The sequence below is a fragment of the Brachyistius frenatus genome, unplaced genomic scaffold (assembly GCF_029030835.1).
Source record: "Brachyistius frenatus isolate BFR_SWC_R1_liver_20210118 unplaced genomic scaffold, ASM2903083v1 Contig_91, whole genome shotgun sequence".
NCBI lineage: Eukaryota > Metazoa > Chordata > Actinopteri > Embiotocidae > Brachyistius > Brachyistius frenatus.
Genome location: NW_027210690.1, coordinates 1,566,097 through 1,583,339, shown reverse-complemented (window position 1 = coordinate 1,583,339; position 17,243 = coordinate 1,566,097). Strand labels below are relative to the sequence as shown.

General features: G+C 43.1%; 1 protein-coding gene across 1 annotated transcript in view; it reads left to right on the top strand.

The window, feature by feature from the left end:
* LOC138627740 (tenascin-like) overlaps positions 1 to 17,243 on the top strand; it is a 34,447-nt gene that overhangs the window by 5,447 nt on the left and 11,757 nt on the right. Inside the window, exons 3-8 of the mRNA XM_069710290.1 lie at positions 1,278 to 1,335; positions 1,445 to 1,651; positions 4,827 to 5,819; positions 8,852 to 8,967; positions 15,996 to 16,149; positions 16,938 to 17,207. Of these exons, the coding sequence (XP_069566391.1) occupies positions 1,278 to 1,335; positions 1,445 to 1,651; positions 4,827 to 5,819; positions 8,852 to 8,967; positions 15,996 to 16,149; positions 16,938 to 17,207 (1,798 nt within the window). The remainder of the gene's footprint in view (positions 1 to 1,277; positions 1,336 to 1,444; positions 1,652 to 4,826; positions 5,820 to 8,851; positions 8,968 to 15,995; positions 16,150 to 16,937; positions 17,208 to 17,243) is intronic.

Below are 17,243 nucleotides of genomic sequence, written 5' to 3'. Positions count from 1 at the left end.
TATTTCTTCAAAATGTGTATTTATCTGTGAATTTTTGTTGGTTTTCTACTCAGTATATTCTTTTACTCCATTTTAGCATTTTATTTAACTTTTAACAACAATTATTTCTTTAATTGTGTATTTATTTATACATTTTAGTGTGTGTGTACTTTGTATTCCAGTGTGTTTGTAGTAACGATAAACTGGTAAACAACAAACCTTGTGTTAACACGTGGAATGCTGCTGTTGCCATGGAAACGTCCACCGGACGCCCCTCGTGATCAAACGTGTCCTATAAAAAGCGATGCTGCGCGAGCAGAGTTTAACAGTTGAATTAACTTTACGGCGTTCGTCTCTGTCCCAGTGAACCCCCGGTATGCTGCCGCCGCTGGAGTCCGCCGTCGGCCAGGTCTCCGCGGTTCCTTAACTCATCAGCCATCTTCCTGCGACCTTTTAGACCGGCGGTCCAAGCAACACGGTCCAGTTAGCAGCCACGGTACTAAACGGCACCTGTAGTGTTCTAGACATTACGGTAAAACGCACTGCCTCTTTATACCGGACGTTACGGTAACTGAACCAGATTTAAAAAATGAAAGCAAGCTTCCGGTGATGGGACATGAACAGAGAATTAATATAAGACCATTTTTGATTGTGGTGTGTTTTTATTTTATTTTATTTTTTTCATATTTCACTCCAGAATGATATTAAACCATCTCAACGTGTCATTCGGACAATATCAGGGCATTTCTGATCTGAACTTTTCAAAATTAAAGCCCTCTAAAATGTCATATGAGCTATATTCCCTCGGATTTCAGGTTGATATGGAAAGAAAGCTGCGTAAAAATAATAATAATAATAACTGTCCAACAGCAGGACAGTTGATGGTTTTATCTTCTGCTGTGGACAAATCCAACGGCTCCTTGCACAAAAGCTTGTATAACTCGGGTGTTGATGCCGATCAAGTGACGAAACTTGCAGCGCTTCCTCGCGAAGGTCACGGCTTCCTCCTTGCTCATTGCACATCACGGCGGTACTCACCGTTCCCAAGAAACAGGAGCAAACGTTAGCATCGACTCTTGTCAATTTGATCCCACCAACGGGGAAAAAAACAAAAAAGGGACAGTCAGGTGTCTTACAATATCAGGACGGGATCAGTCAACTAAAACAAGGTCCAGATTTACAATATTAGGTTGTCAAGTGGACTCTGGGCTGCTTGGTGTCTCCGTCTGCTCCGTATTTAGGCACAATAAGCAGCCTAAATATGAAAAATAAAGTGTTGTCCTCTTCCATTGTTGCAGGTGGTGATCTCAGAGGGATGCGCCACTCACGGGGACTCATCTGATGGGAACCAAGGAGGTAAAAGACACCTGCTGATTGGACATGTTTCAAAAGACATATCACGCATTATGTTACTGTAGGATTTCTACAGTCCAGTATGTGATCATGAGCTCGTCCCCCACACAAGGTAAAGAGATCGACCTGGTTCCCGGTTCCCCTCTGATCTTGACCCATAAGATCAAACTGGTTCCGTCCGGGTCCGGGTCCTGCGGCTGCGAGGCGGACTTCGCCGCCCTGCGGGAGCGCCTGGAGAGGCTGGAGAGGGAGGTGTCCGCCCTCCGGGAGAAATGTGGAGGAGCCGAGGGGAGCTGCTGCACCTCCAAGGAGAGCAAAGGTAAAAGCAGGAAGTCTTTAAAAAGCTTCCTGTCCAGCTCAGTGAAGCGTTCAGCAGCTAAAGAGCCACGTATTTCCCTCAGGAGCTGGTGGAGACCAAAAACGGAGCTAAAAAGAGAGTAAATAACGGACTTGTGTTCATCCTGTGGACACAAAACTGCCTCGTATTTCTGAGCAGACGTCAACAGCGTTTCCAGACGTTTGGAGGCAAACTGTTTGTTTTTTCCATTTGAGCTCCAATAATCTCAAAAAAAGTGAAATAATCAAACATGTTGGATCTTTGTCAGTAAATGCTGCTGCTGATGATGAAGATGATGATGATGATGATGTCGTCCTGCCCGCTGCAACAATGATCCAAAAATCAACTCTAAAAGCACCCTGAAGCATGTCTGTCTCAACGAAAAGGAAGTAATGAGGTCGAACGCAGAAAAGAACAAATATTCTCATAAAAATAAACACCGGACGTTTTTTTGGCCGGATTAAGTGCTTGTTGATCAGAGAGTCACGAACACACAAACAACGACATTAATACCCCTAAAACAAGAGAGGAAACACCAGAGGATAATTAATTTTAAACAAACCACAATCACACTGATGAGTCTTTAACCATGACAACAAACACAAACACACAAATCTGAGTTTCCCCCGAGAACATCAGAAGTCTGGACTCTTATTGTTGTAAATTTTCAGCTCGTTTACAGTCGTTACTGAAATGACACATGGTGCCGTCGGCGGTGTCCATGGCAACGTGTTCAACAAACACTTTTGTTGGTGGAAAAATCCCCCCGTCTGTTCTCCAGTTTTCTGATCAATTCTTGTTTTGAGACCAAAACGCTGCAAAACTTCCCAGCAGCTCAACGCTAACTGAGAAATGACGCTTTCTGTACGTTAAAAATGTAATTACACTCAACGGGCCTCATTCAGTGTCACGATGAATCTTAATGTCTTCAGAAATTGTCAAATTTAACATTTTGAAAGCTGAATCGTGAGTTTTTTTCTTCGGTTAATGTTAATTTATTTAATTTTTTCCCCTATCATTCCTGATACAGGAGATCATTCCAGATACAGGAGATCATTCCAGATACAGGAGATCATTCCAGATACAGGAGATCATTCCAGATACAGGAGATCATTCCAGATACAGGAGATCATTCCTGATACAGGAGATCATTCCTGATACAGGAGATCATTCCTGATACAGGAGATCATTCTTGATACAGGAGATCATTCCAGATACAGGAGATCATTCCAGATACAGGAGATCATTCCTGATACAGGAGATCATTCCTGATACAGGAGATCATTCCAGATACAGGAGATCATTCCAGATACAGGAGATCATTCCAGATACAGGAGATCATTCCAGATACAGGAGATCATTCCAGATACAGGAGATCATTCCAGATACAGGAGATCATTCCTGATACAGGAGATCATTCCAGATACAGATCATTCCAGATACAGAGATCATTCCAGATACAGGAGATCATTCCAGATACAGGAGATCATTCCAGATACAGGAGATCATTCCTGCCGACCGCAATAAGACTGTACAATAACTCACCTCTGGCAAAATCCATCACAGTACAAAAACACTGTTACTGTGTTTCTTGGTTGTTTGTATATAATATATATAGATATATACTGTACTGTATATACTGTGCATTTTATATTTTTTATTTAATGTTTTTTACTGCTATTTTATTGCTTTTCTATTATTCTATTATTATCTTATTGCTTCTGTATGCTGCTGTAGCGAAAAAATTTCCCCTTTGGGGGATTAATAAAGTAAATACCTAACCTAACCTAACCTAACCTAACCTAACCTAACCTGACCTATGATAATATCTGAAATATCTAATAGATATTTTCTTGCAGTAAAATTCACTCAACTTTCTTGATTTTGTACAAAATTGAGTCGTCAGACTTTTCAGCGAAACAGTTGATCTAGTTTTTGAGGAAAATATGAAGAAAGTTTACAGGTTTCATAAAAAATATTTTGTCATTTTATGAAGGAGCACTCAGAACTGATCACATGATAAACAGTGTGTGTGTGTGTGTGTGTGTGTGTGTGTGTGTGTGTGTGTGTGTGTGTGTGTGTGTGTGTGTGTGTGTGTGTGTGTGTGTGTGTGTGTGTGTGTGTGTGTGTGTGTGTGTGTGTGTGTGTGTGTGTGTGTGTGTGTGTGTGTGTGTGTGTGTGTGTTTGTGTTTAACTGTGTAAAAATCAGTCAATTTGATGTTTTAAGATTTCGTATTAAGGTTCGAGTGGGTCGTCAGGAAATGAATGATAGAATATAATGTCCCTGAAGTGATGTAAACGTGTGTGTGTGTCTGTGCCCAGTGTGATCTCAGTCTCCGTCACCTCCCACTTCAGTGAAGGTCCTCCACCCTCCTCTCACACACACACACACACACACACACACACACACACACACACACACACACACACACACACACACACACACACACACAGGGGAATAATCAGTCAAAACGAGGCTGCATTACAGCCTAATTAGAGCAGATTTAAACCTCGACCCCCAAAAAACCAAAGCAGGCCGACGAGGCAGAAGAATTCGGTTCTAATTCATTCAAGACGGTTTTTTTTGTTTTGTTTTTTACTCAACTTCATTCATTCACTACGAACCGAAACTGTGACGGCGGTCCGTTTACGGCAGCTTTTATTTCTGACAAGGTTCAGATATCTACTAGTTAACCCGACAATGAGACTAAAACTCTTTTTTTCAGTATATTTTTTCAAACGGTTGCTTTTGTCGAGTGAATTGTCACACGCAGCCAGAAATACACGTATTTTGTTGAAATAGGTAAATAAAGGCATCAACCAATCACGTCACAATTTCTAATGTTGAGTCCTTTATTCATGTAAACATATATATCACTTTATTTTTTTCCAGATTGTGAAAGGTGCTCTCCTCAAAAGTTAAATAAAAACTATGAAATAATGTGAATTTTAAAGAAAAAGCAATTAATAAACACAAATAGTGAAAATTGAACAAAACAAGCAAAGTTCACAAAAAGAAGTTGGAATAATTAATGATTGCAGATTGAGTCTGTAAATATGACGTCTTATTTCGATGTTTTATTTTTTCCATATGTTGAATTATGAATTATTATGAAAGTGTTCGCTGACGGAGTCTTTTTCTGTCTCCGTCCTTCAGGCGCCGGCTGCTCCATCAAACCGGAGGCGGAGTGTCCCAACGAGTGCAGTGATCAGGGCCGCTGCGTGGACGGGAGGTGCGTCTGCTTCGTCGGGTTCGGCGGGCCGGACTGCAGCGACTCCGACTGTCCCGGGAACTGCAACAACAACGGGAGGTGCGTGGACGGACGCTGCGCCTGCGACCCCGGTTTCGCCGGGCCGGACTGCTCCCGGAGCGCCTGCCCGGACGACTGCAACGGCCGCGGCAGGTGCGTGAGCGGCAGGTGCGCCTGCGACGCCGGGTTCGCCGGCTCCGACTGCTCTGACGCATCCTGCCCCGGGAACTGCAACAACAGGGGGCGCTGCGTCAACGGGCGCTGCGCCTGCGACGCCGGGTTCGCCGGCCCCGACTGCTCGAAGAAATCCTGCCCCGGTAACTGCGGCGACCGAGGCAGTTGCGTCGACGGCAAATGCGCGTGCAACGACGGCTTCGCCGGCGCCGACTGCTCCGAGCACGCCTGTCCCGGGAACTGCAACAACAGGGGGCGCTGCGTGGACGGAGAGTGCGTTTGCGACGAGGGATTCGGCGACCGAGACTGCTCGGAGAGAACGTGTCCGAACGACTGCAGCGACCGCGGCAGGTGCGTAAACGGGAAATGCGTGTGCGACGTGGGCTTCGCCGGAGACGACTGCTCCAGAAGAACGTGTCCGAATGACTGCAGCGGCCGTGGGAAGTGCGTGAACGGGAAATGCGTGTGCGACGTGGGCTTCGCCGGAGACGACTGCTCCAGAAGAACGTGTCCGAATGACTGCAGCGGCCGTGGGAAGTGCGTGAACGGGAAATGCGTGTGCGACGTGGGCTTCGCCGGGCCGGACTGCGCCGCCAAAGGCTGTCCCGACAACTGCAACAGCCGAGGACGGTGCGTCAGAGGGAGCTGCGTGTGCCGGCGAGGCTTCGCCGGACCCGACTGCAGCCGCTGTCAGGACGGGATGACCGGACCCAACTGTGACGTCGGTGAGTAACCGTAACCGCGACAACAGGAAGTGACGGGGTTTGTGGTAAATGTGGTCTCATGATGGGAATGAGGAAAACGTAAAAACGAGATTTCTTCACACTTCCAGCTGGCAGAGACTGAACTTTGTTTTTGGAAATACAGCTTCAGTTGAATGTTACAAAACTTTTGTAACTAACTTTAAACGTCGCCACGGTTCTTTAAGTTCAGAAAATAAAATATTTCCGTGACGTGGAGCATCTTGTTGACATATTACTCATTCTTTTACTCAGTAGAATTTGTTATTTTTTTAAATGAATGATTTTTGAGAAAAGATGCTTGAAATCAAAACATTTTTGATTGCGAAAATCCCGGAAGAATTGATAAACATCCGTTGTGTGAGTTCGTGTTTTTTTTTTTTTTTTTACCTCAGGAAGAACAATTTGCATTCTTTGCTTGATGTGAACATCTTAACGAGGCCAAAACACAACAGAGCAGTTTGTCATTTCTGGGCGGATAAAAAGTTGGCTTGGCCGTTCAATAAATTCATTTTACATCTCGATTTTTTTATAAATTCGCATGCCTTTACGTGTTTTGTTGTTGTTGTTGTTGTTGTTGTTGTTGTTGTTGTTGTTAGGGTGTGTTGCGTAATTAGTCGGTCCCTGTGGAGCCGATTGAAGCTGCAGTGACGGAAGCGTTTCATTCAGACTTGCTGCCCATAAAATGGGCGTCACGGCTTCCTGACGCAGGACGGACATGTGAGAGGGTGTTGAGTCCAGGGAGTTTAAATACGACGCTACTTTTTCCTTTTCTTTCTCTTTTCTCAGAGGATGTACCTTCTGCTTATAATTCGGGAGACTCGATAAAATCGAACTCCATTTATAGTATAAAATCAACAGGAAACACTTTACAAACAAATAAAAAATTTAAATGAAGTATAGGAAATGTTAAAACAAACCATAAAATCCTAGATATAGATAGTTGGCCTCAAAAAGCTGTTTATTTTGAGAGGGGGCGTTTCTGTTTGATTGACAGGCCTGTGGGTCAGTCAGTATCATGGTTCATCGTCAGATCAGTCAGATCCACCAGCTCGTCCAAATATGGTCACTTGGCGACGGTGGAAATGGCGTTCTCAAAGGCTTCAGAATGAAACAGTTGGTATAAATAGAGTTTGTTAAAGATCCGAAATTAAACCTTCATTTTGTTGGTTGGAGAAAAGTTGCATTTTGTCTTGTTTTACACTTTTAGGATTTAAAAAAAGCAGAAACCGCTTTTCACTTTTTTTTTTTTTTTTTTTTTTTTTTTTGCCAAAGATTTGAGTGAAATATGTGTGTTTGTAGTTTCATCTGTGTCTGTGTGCGGTCAGCTGTAAGCCCGCACCGTGTCCCTTTTTGCAAGGCGTTAAAATTAGTCGTTAAAACAGTAGGAACGACAAAAACATGTAAAACCAGCGAGAGGTCGTCGCAGCTGAACATGATAAAAGGCTTAAAGGAAGCTTCAGATGCAAACCAGAAGATTTACAGTGCAGTCAATATAAAACAGCTCTGAGACAAATGAACAAAAGACAGAAAGCAAAATGACTTCAGACAAGAAAAAAAAACACGTGCGGTTGTTTTTAACCAAGTTTTAAGATTACGTGCAAAGGAGCTGTTTGATAGAAGGATGTTGCAGAAATGGAAGGCTTTTATTGTGAAAAGCCGTCCTGCTAAAGGATGTTTCTTTGTCCTTTGGAGTGCATGTGTGACGTGCACGTTGGATTTTGGCGATTGCCTGCGGGGACGTTACACTCTTGGACCTCGTGAGGTTTTTTCAGCTCCAGTTTTATGAGAAAAGTCGTTGCAGTAAAACAAATCTGTGAATTATTATCACGGTACGCCTCCATGATGTGAAGTTATACATCAGCTGTGCCTCCCCCCACCAACAGCTTCACACTTCAACGTGCCACAATGTGAGTTTTGTTAGATAGAACAACGACGTCGCTTCAGGTGGAGAAAACTAATTGTTTGCACCGCGCTGCTCGTGAACACGATGTATCTCGGCAACGCCACGCGGGAATTTCTTCAAAATTGGCACAAACATTCACTCGGACTCGAGGTTGAACTGATTTGAATTCGGGGGTCAAAGGTCAATGGGACCTCACGCCCGTCCCATTCTCGTAAAAGGTGATATCTCGGGCATACCTTCAGGGAATGTCTTCAAATTTGGCACAAGTGTTCACTTGGATTCAAATGTGAACTGAATGGAGTTTGAGGGTCAAAGGTCACTGTGACCTCACCTTCTTCCCATTCATGTGAAAGTGATATTTCAGAAATACCTTCAGGGAATGAAAACAATGTATTAAAGCTGCATTATTTGAATTTGTGCACAAAACGTTAAAATATAACGCATCTCCTAAAATATTATCGCCTCATAAAGTTACTTTATACCTGATCATCCCATTGGAGCGCAATCAATTCCAGCAGTCACTCTTGAGTTTAGCTCTGCTTTGGTCTCAGCTGGCTCCGAAAGAAATAATATGTTATAGTTTTATCTGAATGTCAGCTACTTTTCTCTAATCTGAACTCAGGCCTGCGGGGCTCCCAGAATCCCCGAACCTGGACGAAACCCTTAATGACAAAACCACCCCTCGTCGTCTGAGCTGTATCGTTTTCAACCAGCAGATCAGACGGAACAATTTGTCTTATTGTTGCGGTGCCAGGAAGCAGATGGTTTAAGATTTGGTACGTGCGTCACTCCGGGTTTTTCGTAAGGTGGACGTCTTAACTGGAACTTTGCGAAGAGGAAATAAAAATTCAGCGACGAGACAAATCGATGTTCATTTGTTCCACCTGGTCAATCACACAAGAAAGAAAAAGAGACGTGAAAAACCTCTGGTTTGTTCCAGGACGGACAAACACGTTTTAAAATGGTTTCGTACGAAGAAATGGCGCAAAAACAGTCCGTCGACTTGCATCGACTTGTCGTCACTACGTGTCTTAATAGATTAATTGTGTGACATAATTTTTGCACTTCACAAACTGAAGGACTTCATCAAAGTGTCGTGTCTCTCTTTCAGCCATGTCCGGCGTCTCTCAGCTGAGCACTCAGGACATCACGGAGACGTCCGTCACTGTGGTTTGGACTCCACCCCCCGTCCAGTATGACACCTACCGCCTCACCTTCAACAGCCAGGTACGCAAGACACCTTCCTCAAAACGCGGGTTTGAGTTTGGCTTCAGGAAGCAGCAAACGTCTGTTTGCATCCGCTGCATTTAATGTTTGATTTATCTTCCGTTTGAACACGTTCACCCGATTAGATCGAAAACTCATTTCACATTTTCTCCTGCAAGATGCAACTTTGTTTTTTATTGCCTTTTCTCGATTTGACTTTGTTTTCCTTCCATTCAGAGGTTCTGAATCATTCACACCGCTGTGCAGCGAGTAAACAGATTTATTATGGCAGCAAAAAACATTTAAATCTTCATTTAAATGGCTCACATTTCCAAAATACAAGTCTTTGTGGTTGTTTTGTGTCTTTGAGGTTGTTTTGTGTCTCTTTGTGGTTGTTTTGTGTCTTTGAGGTTGTTTTGTGTCTTTGGGGTTGTTTTGTGTCTTTGTGGTTGTTTTGTGTCTTTGAGGTTGTTTTGTGTCTCTTTGTGGTTGTTTTATGTCTTTGAGGTTGTTTTGTGTCTTTGAGGTTGTTTTGTGTCTCTTTGTGGTTGTTTTGTGTCTTTGTGGCTGTTTTGTGTCTCTTTGTGGTTGTTTTGTGTCTTTGAGGTTGTTTTGTGTCTCTTTGTGGTTGTTTTGTGTCTTTGTGGTTGTTTTGTGTCTTTGAGGTTGTTTTTTGTCTCTTTGTAGTTGTTTTGTGTCTTTGTGGTTGTTTTGTGTCTTTGAGGTTGTTTTGTTTCTATTTTGTTGTTCAAGTTGAGGAAAATCTCGTGCAATAATGGCGGACAATAAATGAACTCGGGATTGCAACTCAGCGAACGGAGTCGTACTGAGGAGCGTCACGTCGGCATGAAATACATGAGACCTGGAGTTCAAATGTTTTAGAGATTTATAAGTTAAAACGAATCTAATGTCTATAAACAAAGGAAGCAAAATGACTTCCCGTCTTTATGCTTCCTGTTTTGTCTTTTTTTTGTCTTTGTAGTTGTTTTGTGTCTTTCTGGTTGTTTTGGGTGTTTTTGTAGTTGATTTACAGCTTTGTGTCTCTTTCTGCTTGTTGCAACTCTTTTCCTTGACTTTTCATAAAAATGCAAAAACGTCACTTAAAACTCCACAAAACATAGATTGTAGTTTTTGGGAAAAGAGGCTGCAAAATCAAAAAAAATTAGTGCAACAATTACAAATCCTGGAGGAACCGATATAGTTTTCTTTGAAATTCACACTTTGCTTTTTAGACAGTTTTTATAATAACAAAATAACAGCAGCTCTTATAAACGCCTCATTTCACATATTTGTAGCTGAGGAGTGACTAATATTTCTGAGGGATTGATTTGTCTCATACAGACTTCAGTTGTGGTTCAAAAGTGACTTGTTTCACACATAAACAAATAACTGCGAACGCTGACGTCCACCCAGTAGGGGGCACCGCAGAGAGAAGTTAAAGTATGACTCAAAAATAAGTGTTTTTCCCAAAACAAAAGGTCTGTAATGGCACAAACTCTTTGTTTTTCTTCAGTATTTTCTAATCTTTGATCAATCTTTTATAACTGATGCCGCAGTACCAATAAAAAAGCATTTTAGAGACATTTCAGGCTCCAGTGTTCACCGGGGCGTGATGGAGAGGTCTACGACTGTTATCAGATCAAAGCTACTTACATAAAAAACATCTAACATGTCTGACTGATGAATCATTCAGAGATTAAATCATTCTGTGTCAAACTCAATTCAAACTGTTTGTAAAAAAATCAAGTCCCAAAGATTATTCAGAATAATGCAGATGCCTTCCAATAAATGAAACCCAGAATCCGGAGCCATGTGAGAGACTCCAACCAGGTTTTATTTCCATGACAAATTCTATAAAAATCTGCCATTAAATTCAAACTAATCCCCCGGGGAGTCTCAAGATGGCAACGACGGCTCCGTCTCTTCCATGGAAAAATAATATCGGCGGAGGTGGAACCAGCTCTAATACAAACATATGAGGTTCTCGTTTGGCATCTGCAGAGCAGAAGAAAAACCGTTAAAGCTTTTAGATAACAAAGGAAAGGTAGAAACACACAGCGGGTTTACACTGAGAGCTACAGGACGAGGGAGGCTGGCAGATTCACTCTTTTTTTTTTTTTTTCTTTACCAAAATTTGGCTTTTGTCGATTTTGTTGTTCAAACGAGGAAAAATATCTTGTCTCGTCTCAGTGGGATGAACCGGACGTTCAGAACCCATGTGGAAGACACTAACACCTCATCTCCTTTTAAACATGTGTTGCATTTCCTCTGCGATTCCCCTTCTGCCAGATTTTCATACTTTTATTTGCTTCCCTCACAGGAAACCTTTTAAAGATTCAGCTGGCAGCGGGGGGGGGGGGGGGGGGGGTCGTTAGCAACAGAGTTAGCAACACAAAACAGCATCAAAAAGTTGTGTTGGATAAACATGAACTGCAGCATAGCAACAACAAAAAATCTCTTTCAGACGAATCGGCTCTGAAGTTTGTTTCAGAGTTTGATGACGAAGACGAACCTCGCATGTTGCGGCCTGCAGGGGGAGCACTAGCACCGCTTTTAGTCGTTTTGTCTTTGTCGGTGATGAAACTGCTGTTTTTGAAATACATGCTAACTAAAGTTAGCTTTAAGAATTAGCTTTGGAGTTTGAAAAAAAATGTTGTTAACTGAACTTGAGGAAACAAGTACAATCAATTTAAGACCTTACAGTTGGTTCAACTTAAAAATGTAAGTTCGCCTGATGCCTTAAAATGTGCTAAACCTAACTTGAACAAGAAGTTTAATGTTGGCTTTTGAAAATGTGATAACTAAGTTAACTGAGGAATTGAAGAAACTGGTATAATTAACTAAAACGTATTTACAGCTTACCAACTGCAATATATTTAGTTGGTTTAACCTAAAAACACAAATACCCTTAAAATAAAAACTAAAAAGTTGGCTTTTAACTTTAATGAACTCAAAATGTTAAGTTGGATCAACAACTGTTGAGTCACTCTGATCAGTTTTAGACAGATCTGTTTTTCCATTGACATTTTATTTGTTTGATGCCAATATGTACTCGAGACAAATTCAAGGCAGCTTGTGACTTTTTTAAACCTAAAACCGAGTCAAGTAAACAGAAATTGAAAAGAAGAGTTCAATAAACAAAAGACATATTCAGTTGATGAACTAAAAAAAATAATTTTAAGTTGCTTCAATTTCTGAATGCAAGTTCCCTCGCCGCCTTAAAATGCGAGTTTAATGAACTCCTGAAAAATGATTTAACTCCCAGTTGCACATTAATTCAATAAATCACTTTAAATCAAAAGAAAAGACAGTTTCCTCATCGAAGCCGTCCAACCATCTGACAAACATTTCCATGAAGCCGGATTTAGAATATCGTTAGTAATGTGGGTTAAAATAAAGATTACGATCTCTCCTGTATATAATAATGTTCTGTTATCAAACACTAATTAATCACTGAGCTTTTAATCATCAAACTCATCAACCGGATGCTTTTGTAAACGTTGTTTCATCGTCTGTTCACCCAAACATGTGCGATCAATCTGCGGCACGAGGCATTAAAAAGAAGTGGAAAAATTACTAATTGCGTTGGTATTTGTGAGTCGTGTTGAGAGACGGCCGAACAACGAAAAAAACACTTTCTAAATCATTTAAAGTCACAAAAAACGTCACTGAGATCAAAAGAAAAAAAACCTGCTCGCTGCTTCAGATTACGGCGCACACACACTGGACAGTTTACCGCCTCGACCGCACATGTCCTGGCCTCCTCTCAGACAAGTGTTATACACACACACACACACACACACACACACACACACACACACACACACACACACACACACACACACACAGTGATTGCCTCATACTGTCATTTCTTTCGACAAAACACACCAGCGATCTCCCCGCGGTGACATCATCGAGGGATTAAGACACTGGAGAGAGGTTTGAACGGGACCTAGCAACACCAGGAAATATTCACAACCCCCCTCCTCTCCTCACAACCCCCCCATCACCCCTCAACTTGCAGGAGGGACGAAAGACACGATTGGACGGATGGAAGCGAGATGAGGTGTTAAGAGATGCAGGAAGTGTTGGCGAGATTCCCGAGGAGGGAATAAAACCCTCGAACTGATGAGAATGACACGGATGAAAAAACATGGAGTCAACATGTGTTCGTCTTTACGAAGCCACAGCGAGGAGAGAGAAGTTATCGTAAACTGGAGAACGGAGAGACTGAAAGTAGACGGGGTGGGAAAACTGGAAAAGAAACAAGTTGCAGATTTGATTATGAGCAGTTTTACAGCATCTTCTTGTTTCCGTTCTGGTTTCAGAGTTTGTTTGGGGGTGTTGAAGCTGCGACCTTCACGAGGAAGTATTCAGAGTGTCGTCCTCTTGATCGACATCATCAGCTGATTTCCGCGCGTTCACGTGACCGCTGGTAACGTGAACGTTTGTGATTTCAACCACGGACCTGAAAGTGGAGCAGAGAAACATACGATTTTTTTGGGGGTCAAACTTTTGGGAAACAGAAAATCTTCATGTTTACAGCCGAAGTGTTCCTGAGCCCATGCAGCGATTTCTGCTCCAGAATAGATAGATAAATAGAATAGTGACTGTGCACCGTTCACGCACAGCAGGAACAGTCCCTGACGTTTCAGTTCTGGTTTCAAAGCTGGTTTTTGTTAGACTGGTTCTGGATCTGGTTCTGGATCTGGTTATGGACCTTCATTCAGGGACCAGTTTAAGACTTGGTTAGGAGCAGTTTTGCAGCATCTTCTTTCGGACAAGTTTCAGTTCTGGTTTCAAAGCTGGTTTCAGACTTTCTGTAGGACTAGTTTGGGGCTAGAAACCAGTTGGATTTCTGACCTGGTTTTGGACTTAGTTTTAGGACTGGATCCAGACTTTGTTTGGGGGTGCTTTCCGGTGTTTTCCGACTTGTTTCTGGCCCAGTTTTGGATGGCCCAGATGTAGACTTTGTTCAGGAGCTGGTAGGAGACCCTCGGGGTGAACCCAGAACACACTGGAGGGATTATAGATGACATCTGGTCTGGGAACAACTCGGGATCCTGCAGGAGGAGCTGGAACATGTTGCAGAGGAAGAAGGAGGTCCGGACTAACCTGCTCCACCTGCTGAGACTGAGATCGGACCGGATCAGAGGCAGAACGTTGGAGGGATGGATTTTTTTAAATGGTCAGTTTGGTCCACGTTTGTTCTTTCAGTAAAGGCCAAGAAGTCAAACTTGGTGTGGTTTGGATGACTCAGCTCTGAGTTTTAGACTCTGAATCATCTTTAGTCTCTGAGGATCTGAATCACTCACCAGTGAATGTGTCTCACATCGTGGCCAGAATGTTTTTAACCCTCGATGACCGATGAATTCCTCGTGTTTCCTCTGCTGACTTTTAACCTCCCGTTAGAGGAGCACAGGACGGAAAACAAAACAGGACAAACAAGCCGAACAGAACAGACGAAACTGGTCTGAGTTCAATGAGCCTCGAACACGAGAGAGGAGGCGGTGAACGAAGTGAACTCTTAGAAGTCCAAAGGAGAAAAAAGATGCAGATGTGGGATGCTTGTTGCCACGGAAACGTGTAAACACTGTCAAAAACATGTCGACTGCCAGAGGGATGACATCACCGCCGACCCACAGCTGTGACACACACAGAGAGAGAGAGAGAGAGAGGGAGAGGGACGACGTTCATCAGCAGTCGTTCACCGGACCGACACGTAAACAACACATAAACAACATGTAAACAACATGTAAACAAGAGGCTGTCAACAACAGCAGCAGCAGGCGTGAGAACAGATCGTTGTTATTACTTTCACTGGGGAAACATGGCTATTGGCTGTTTTTCCAAAATGCCTTTTTATTGTGTGTTGTTCTATAAACTTAACTCGACTTCATCTTTGTGACCAGATGCTGCTGCAGATGCATTTAAGGGAAAGATTTAATTAATAAAAGACAAGAAAACAACGTGTTGCATTTACAAAACAGAAGCTTGACGTCGTCGTAGCTCCGTCCCTCTTGAAATGTTGAACGTCACTCAAAACACGTCGCCTGGCTCGTCGCTTCATCACCGCAGACTTTTTGAAGACTTTCAAGGGTCTCTGTTGACCATTTACAGAGTTTGACCCCAAAATCTGGTAATGTCTGTGATCTTTAGGCCCTCAGGGGGCACCGCTTTAAAAACAGCCACAATTCTGCAGTGGAAATCACTGCATGGGCTCAGGAACACTTGTTGAATATTTTTTTGTGTTCCTCAAAAATTTGACCCAGTTGCTCCAGTTTCAGGTCCGCGGTGAAATCACAAACGTTCACGTTACCAGCGGTCATGTTAACGTGTGAAACTCAGTGATGATATTGATCAAGAGATGACATTTGGATTACTTTTTAATTTTTCTGCTATTGTTTCAGTGCCTCTACTTGAAGAACTTCTTCTGGTGTGGAGTAGTACTTCACTGAAATACTTTGTTTTACTCGAAGCAACAAAAAAAAGCTCATACATTATGATGACAGTTCATCATGAAATGGAACCAAACACAGAAAAAGGGAAAAGCAGGAAAATGACCATAAACATGTGAAATCACTCTTCGGGGTGTCCCTGAACGCCCCGCGGGGACGCCACACAGCCTCGGCCCGTTTTTTTAAAGCGTATCGTTGAGTTCACTGGAGCCTCAGTTCTTAATGATGTCACCCTCGTTCGTATGGAAATGGATGAAAGCATTTTGACACGGGGACACTGATCCAAGATGACCTCTGGAGCTCCGTCACCAGGCAACCAACATAGTAACTAACATGGCAACCAGCTGTGGTCCATTTGCTTTACAACACGGTATCCATTCATTAGGGGAGCCCGGCACTGAGTTACCGAACGAGTTGCAGCTTTTTAATTCACAGGAAGCTTCTAGCTTTCCAGGACATGAATTAAATTACAAGGACTTGGTGCTTTTTTTTTTTTTAAATTTGCCTTTTCCCCCTCAGCCCTACAGTCGCTCATTCAGGTATCTGTGCAGCATTTTACTGACTCTACTACTTTCTTTCTTGGGCCAACAGAAGGAGAGCGACCAGCAGATAACTGTCCAGGTGGAGGGCAGCTTGACCACCTTCACGCAGACGGGCCTGGCAGCCGGTCAGGAGTACCGCGTCAGCATCGTCGGAGAGATCGACGGCAGGACGGGAGCCGAGAGCACCGGCGAATTCGTGACCCGTGAGATTTTTTTTTTTTTACCTTTATTTGTCCTTTGTGAAAAATTCCTTGTTTCTCTTCTCGATGCAGTTTGAACAAAAATATTAACAGCTGGAAATGTTTCGATGATGTTTTCCAAATTCCCCAAATCATAAGAAGTAAACTGAAACTGAATTTTAAGGTAACTTGTGGTGAGTTCGTGCCATTAATTTCTTGAATCATCTTGAAAAAAAATGATTTTGTAGGCAGGTTTACTGTCATTTCAAGGTCTCACTGCTACGGAGGTGATGGTAGGTTTAACTTCAGTCAGTCAGGGTTTCACTGTGTGTTTCGTGAAGCTCTAAATAACTGTTTTAGAGTCTGTTTTACATAAATGGGGGGAATGCATTGGAAAGCTGTACTGTTAATCATCAACTATCAGAAAGAAAATGCAGTTGACAGCATTGCTTATGACTGTAAGATATCCAATCTGTAAAAGGGGAGTCTGAAGTGTGCCTGTTAGTAAAAAGGAGCCTCTGACCAACACATTGGCACATGTGAGCGTCTCAAATCCCCCAAACTGGCAGCGAGAGTTTAAACATTTCCCTCCCGGCGCTCTTCCTGTGAAAGATTAAATCTTGTGGCAGTTGCCGGGCGGACTGCGGGGAGAGTACCTGTGAGTTTAGGAAAGAGAGGAGGTCGGAGAGCCAAGTCTGCAGGGTGAAATTTAAAAAGCTGATCTCTGTGCACCAAACCTGCACTCAAAGATAGATATAAAAAAAAATCTTCAATTTAAAAAGTTTTAAATTGCGTCTTTTTGCCTTCTTCAGTCCTCTCGGGTCCCGCCAACCTCCAAGTCGTCAAGACGACCTCCACGTCCGTGGTGGTCCAGTGGGAGCAGTCGCGGGGGGAAATCGACAGATACCGACTGACTGTCACGCCCAACGGCGGAGGGGGGGGGAGTCGGGAAATGACCATCCCCGCTGGGCAAAACTCCGCCCACATCCAGCAGCTGGAGGCGGGGCGTCTGTACGACGTCGTGCTTGTGGCGGAGAGAGGTTCGACCCGGAGCGAGCCGGCGACCACCCAGGCAGTCCCTGGTGAGCACGACCGAAGACGACGTGATTTTAGGTCCA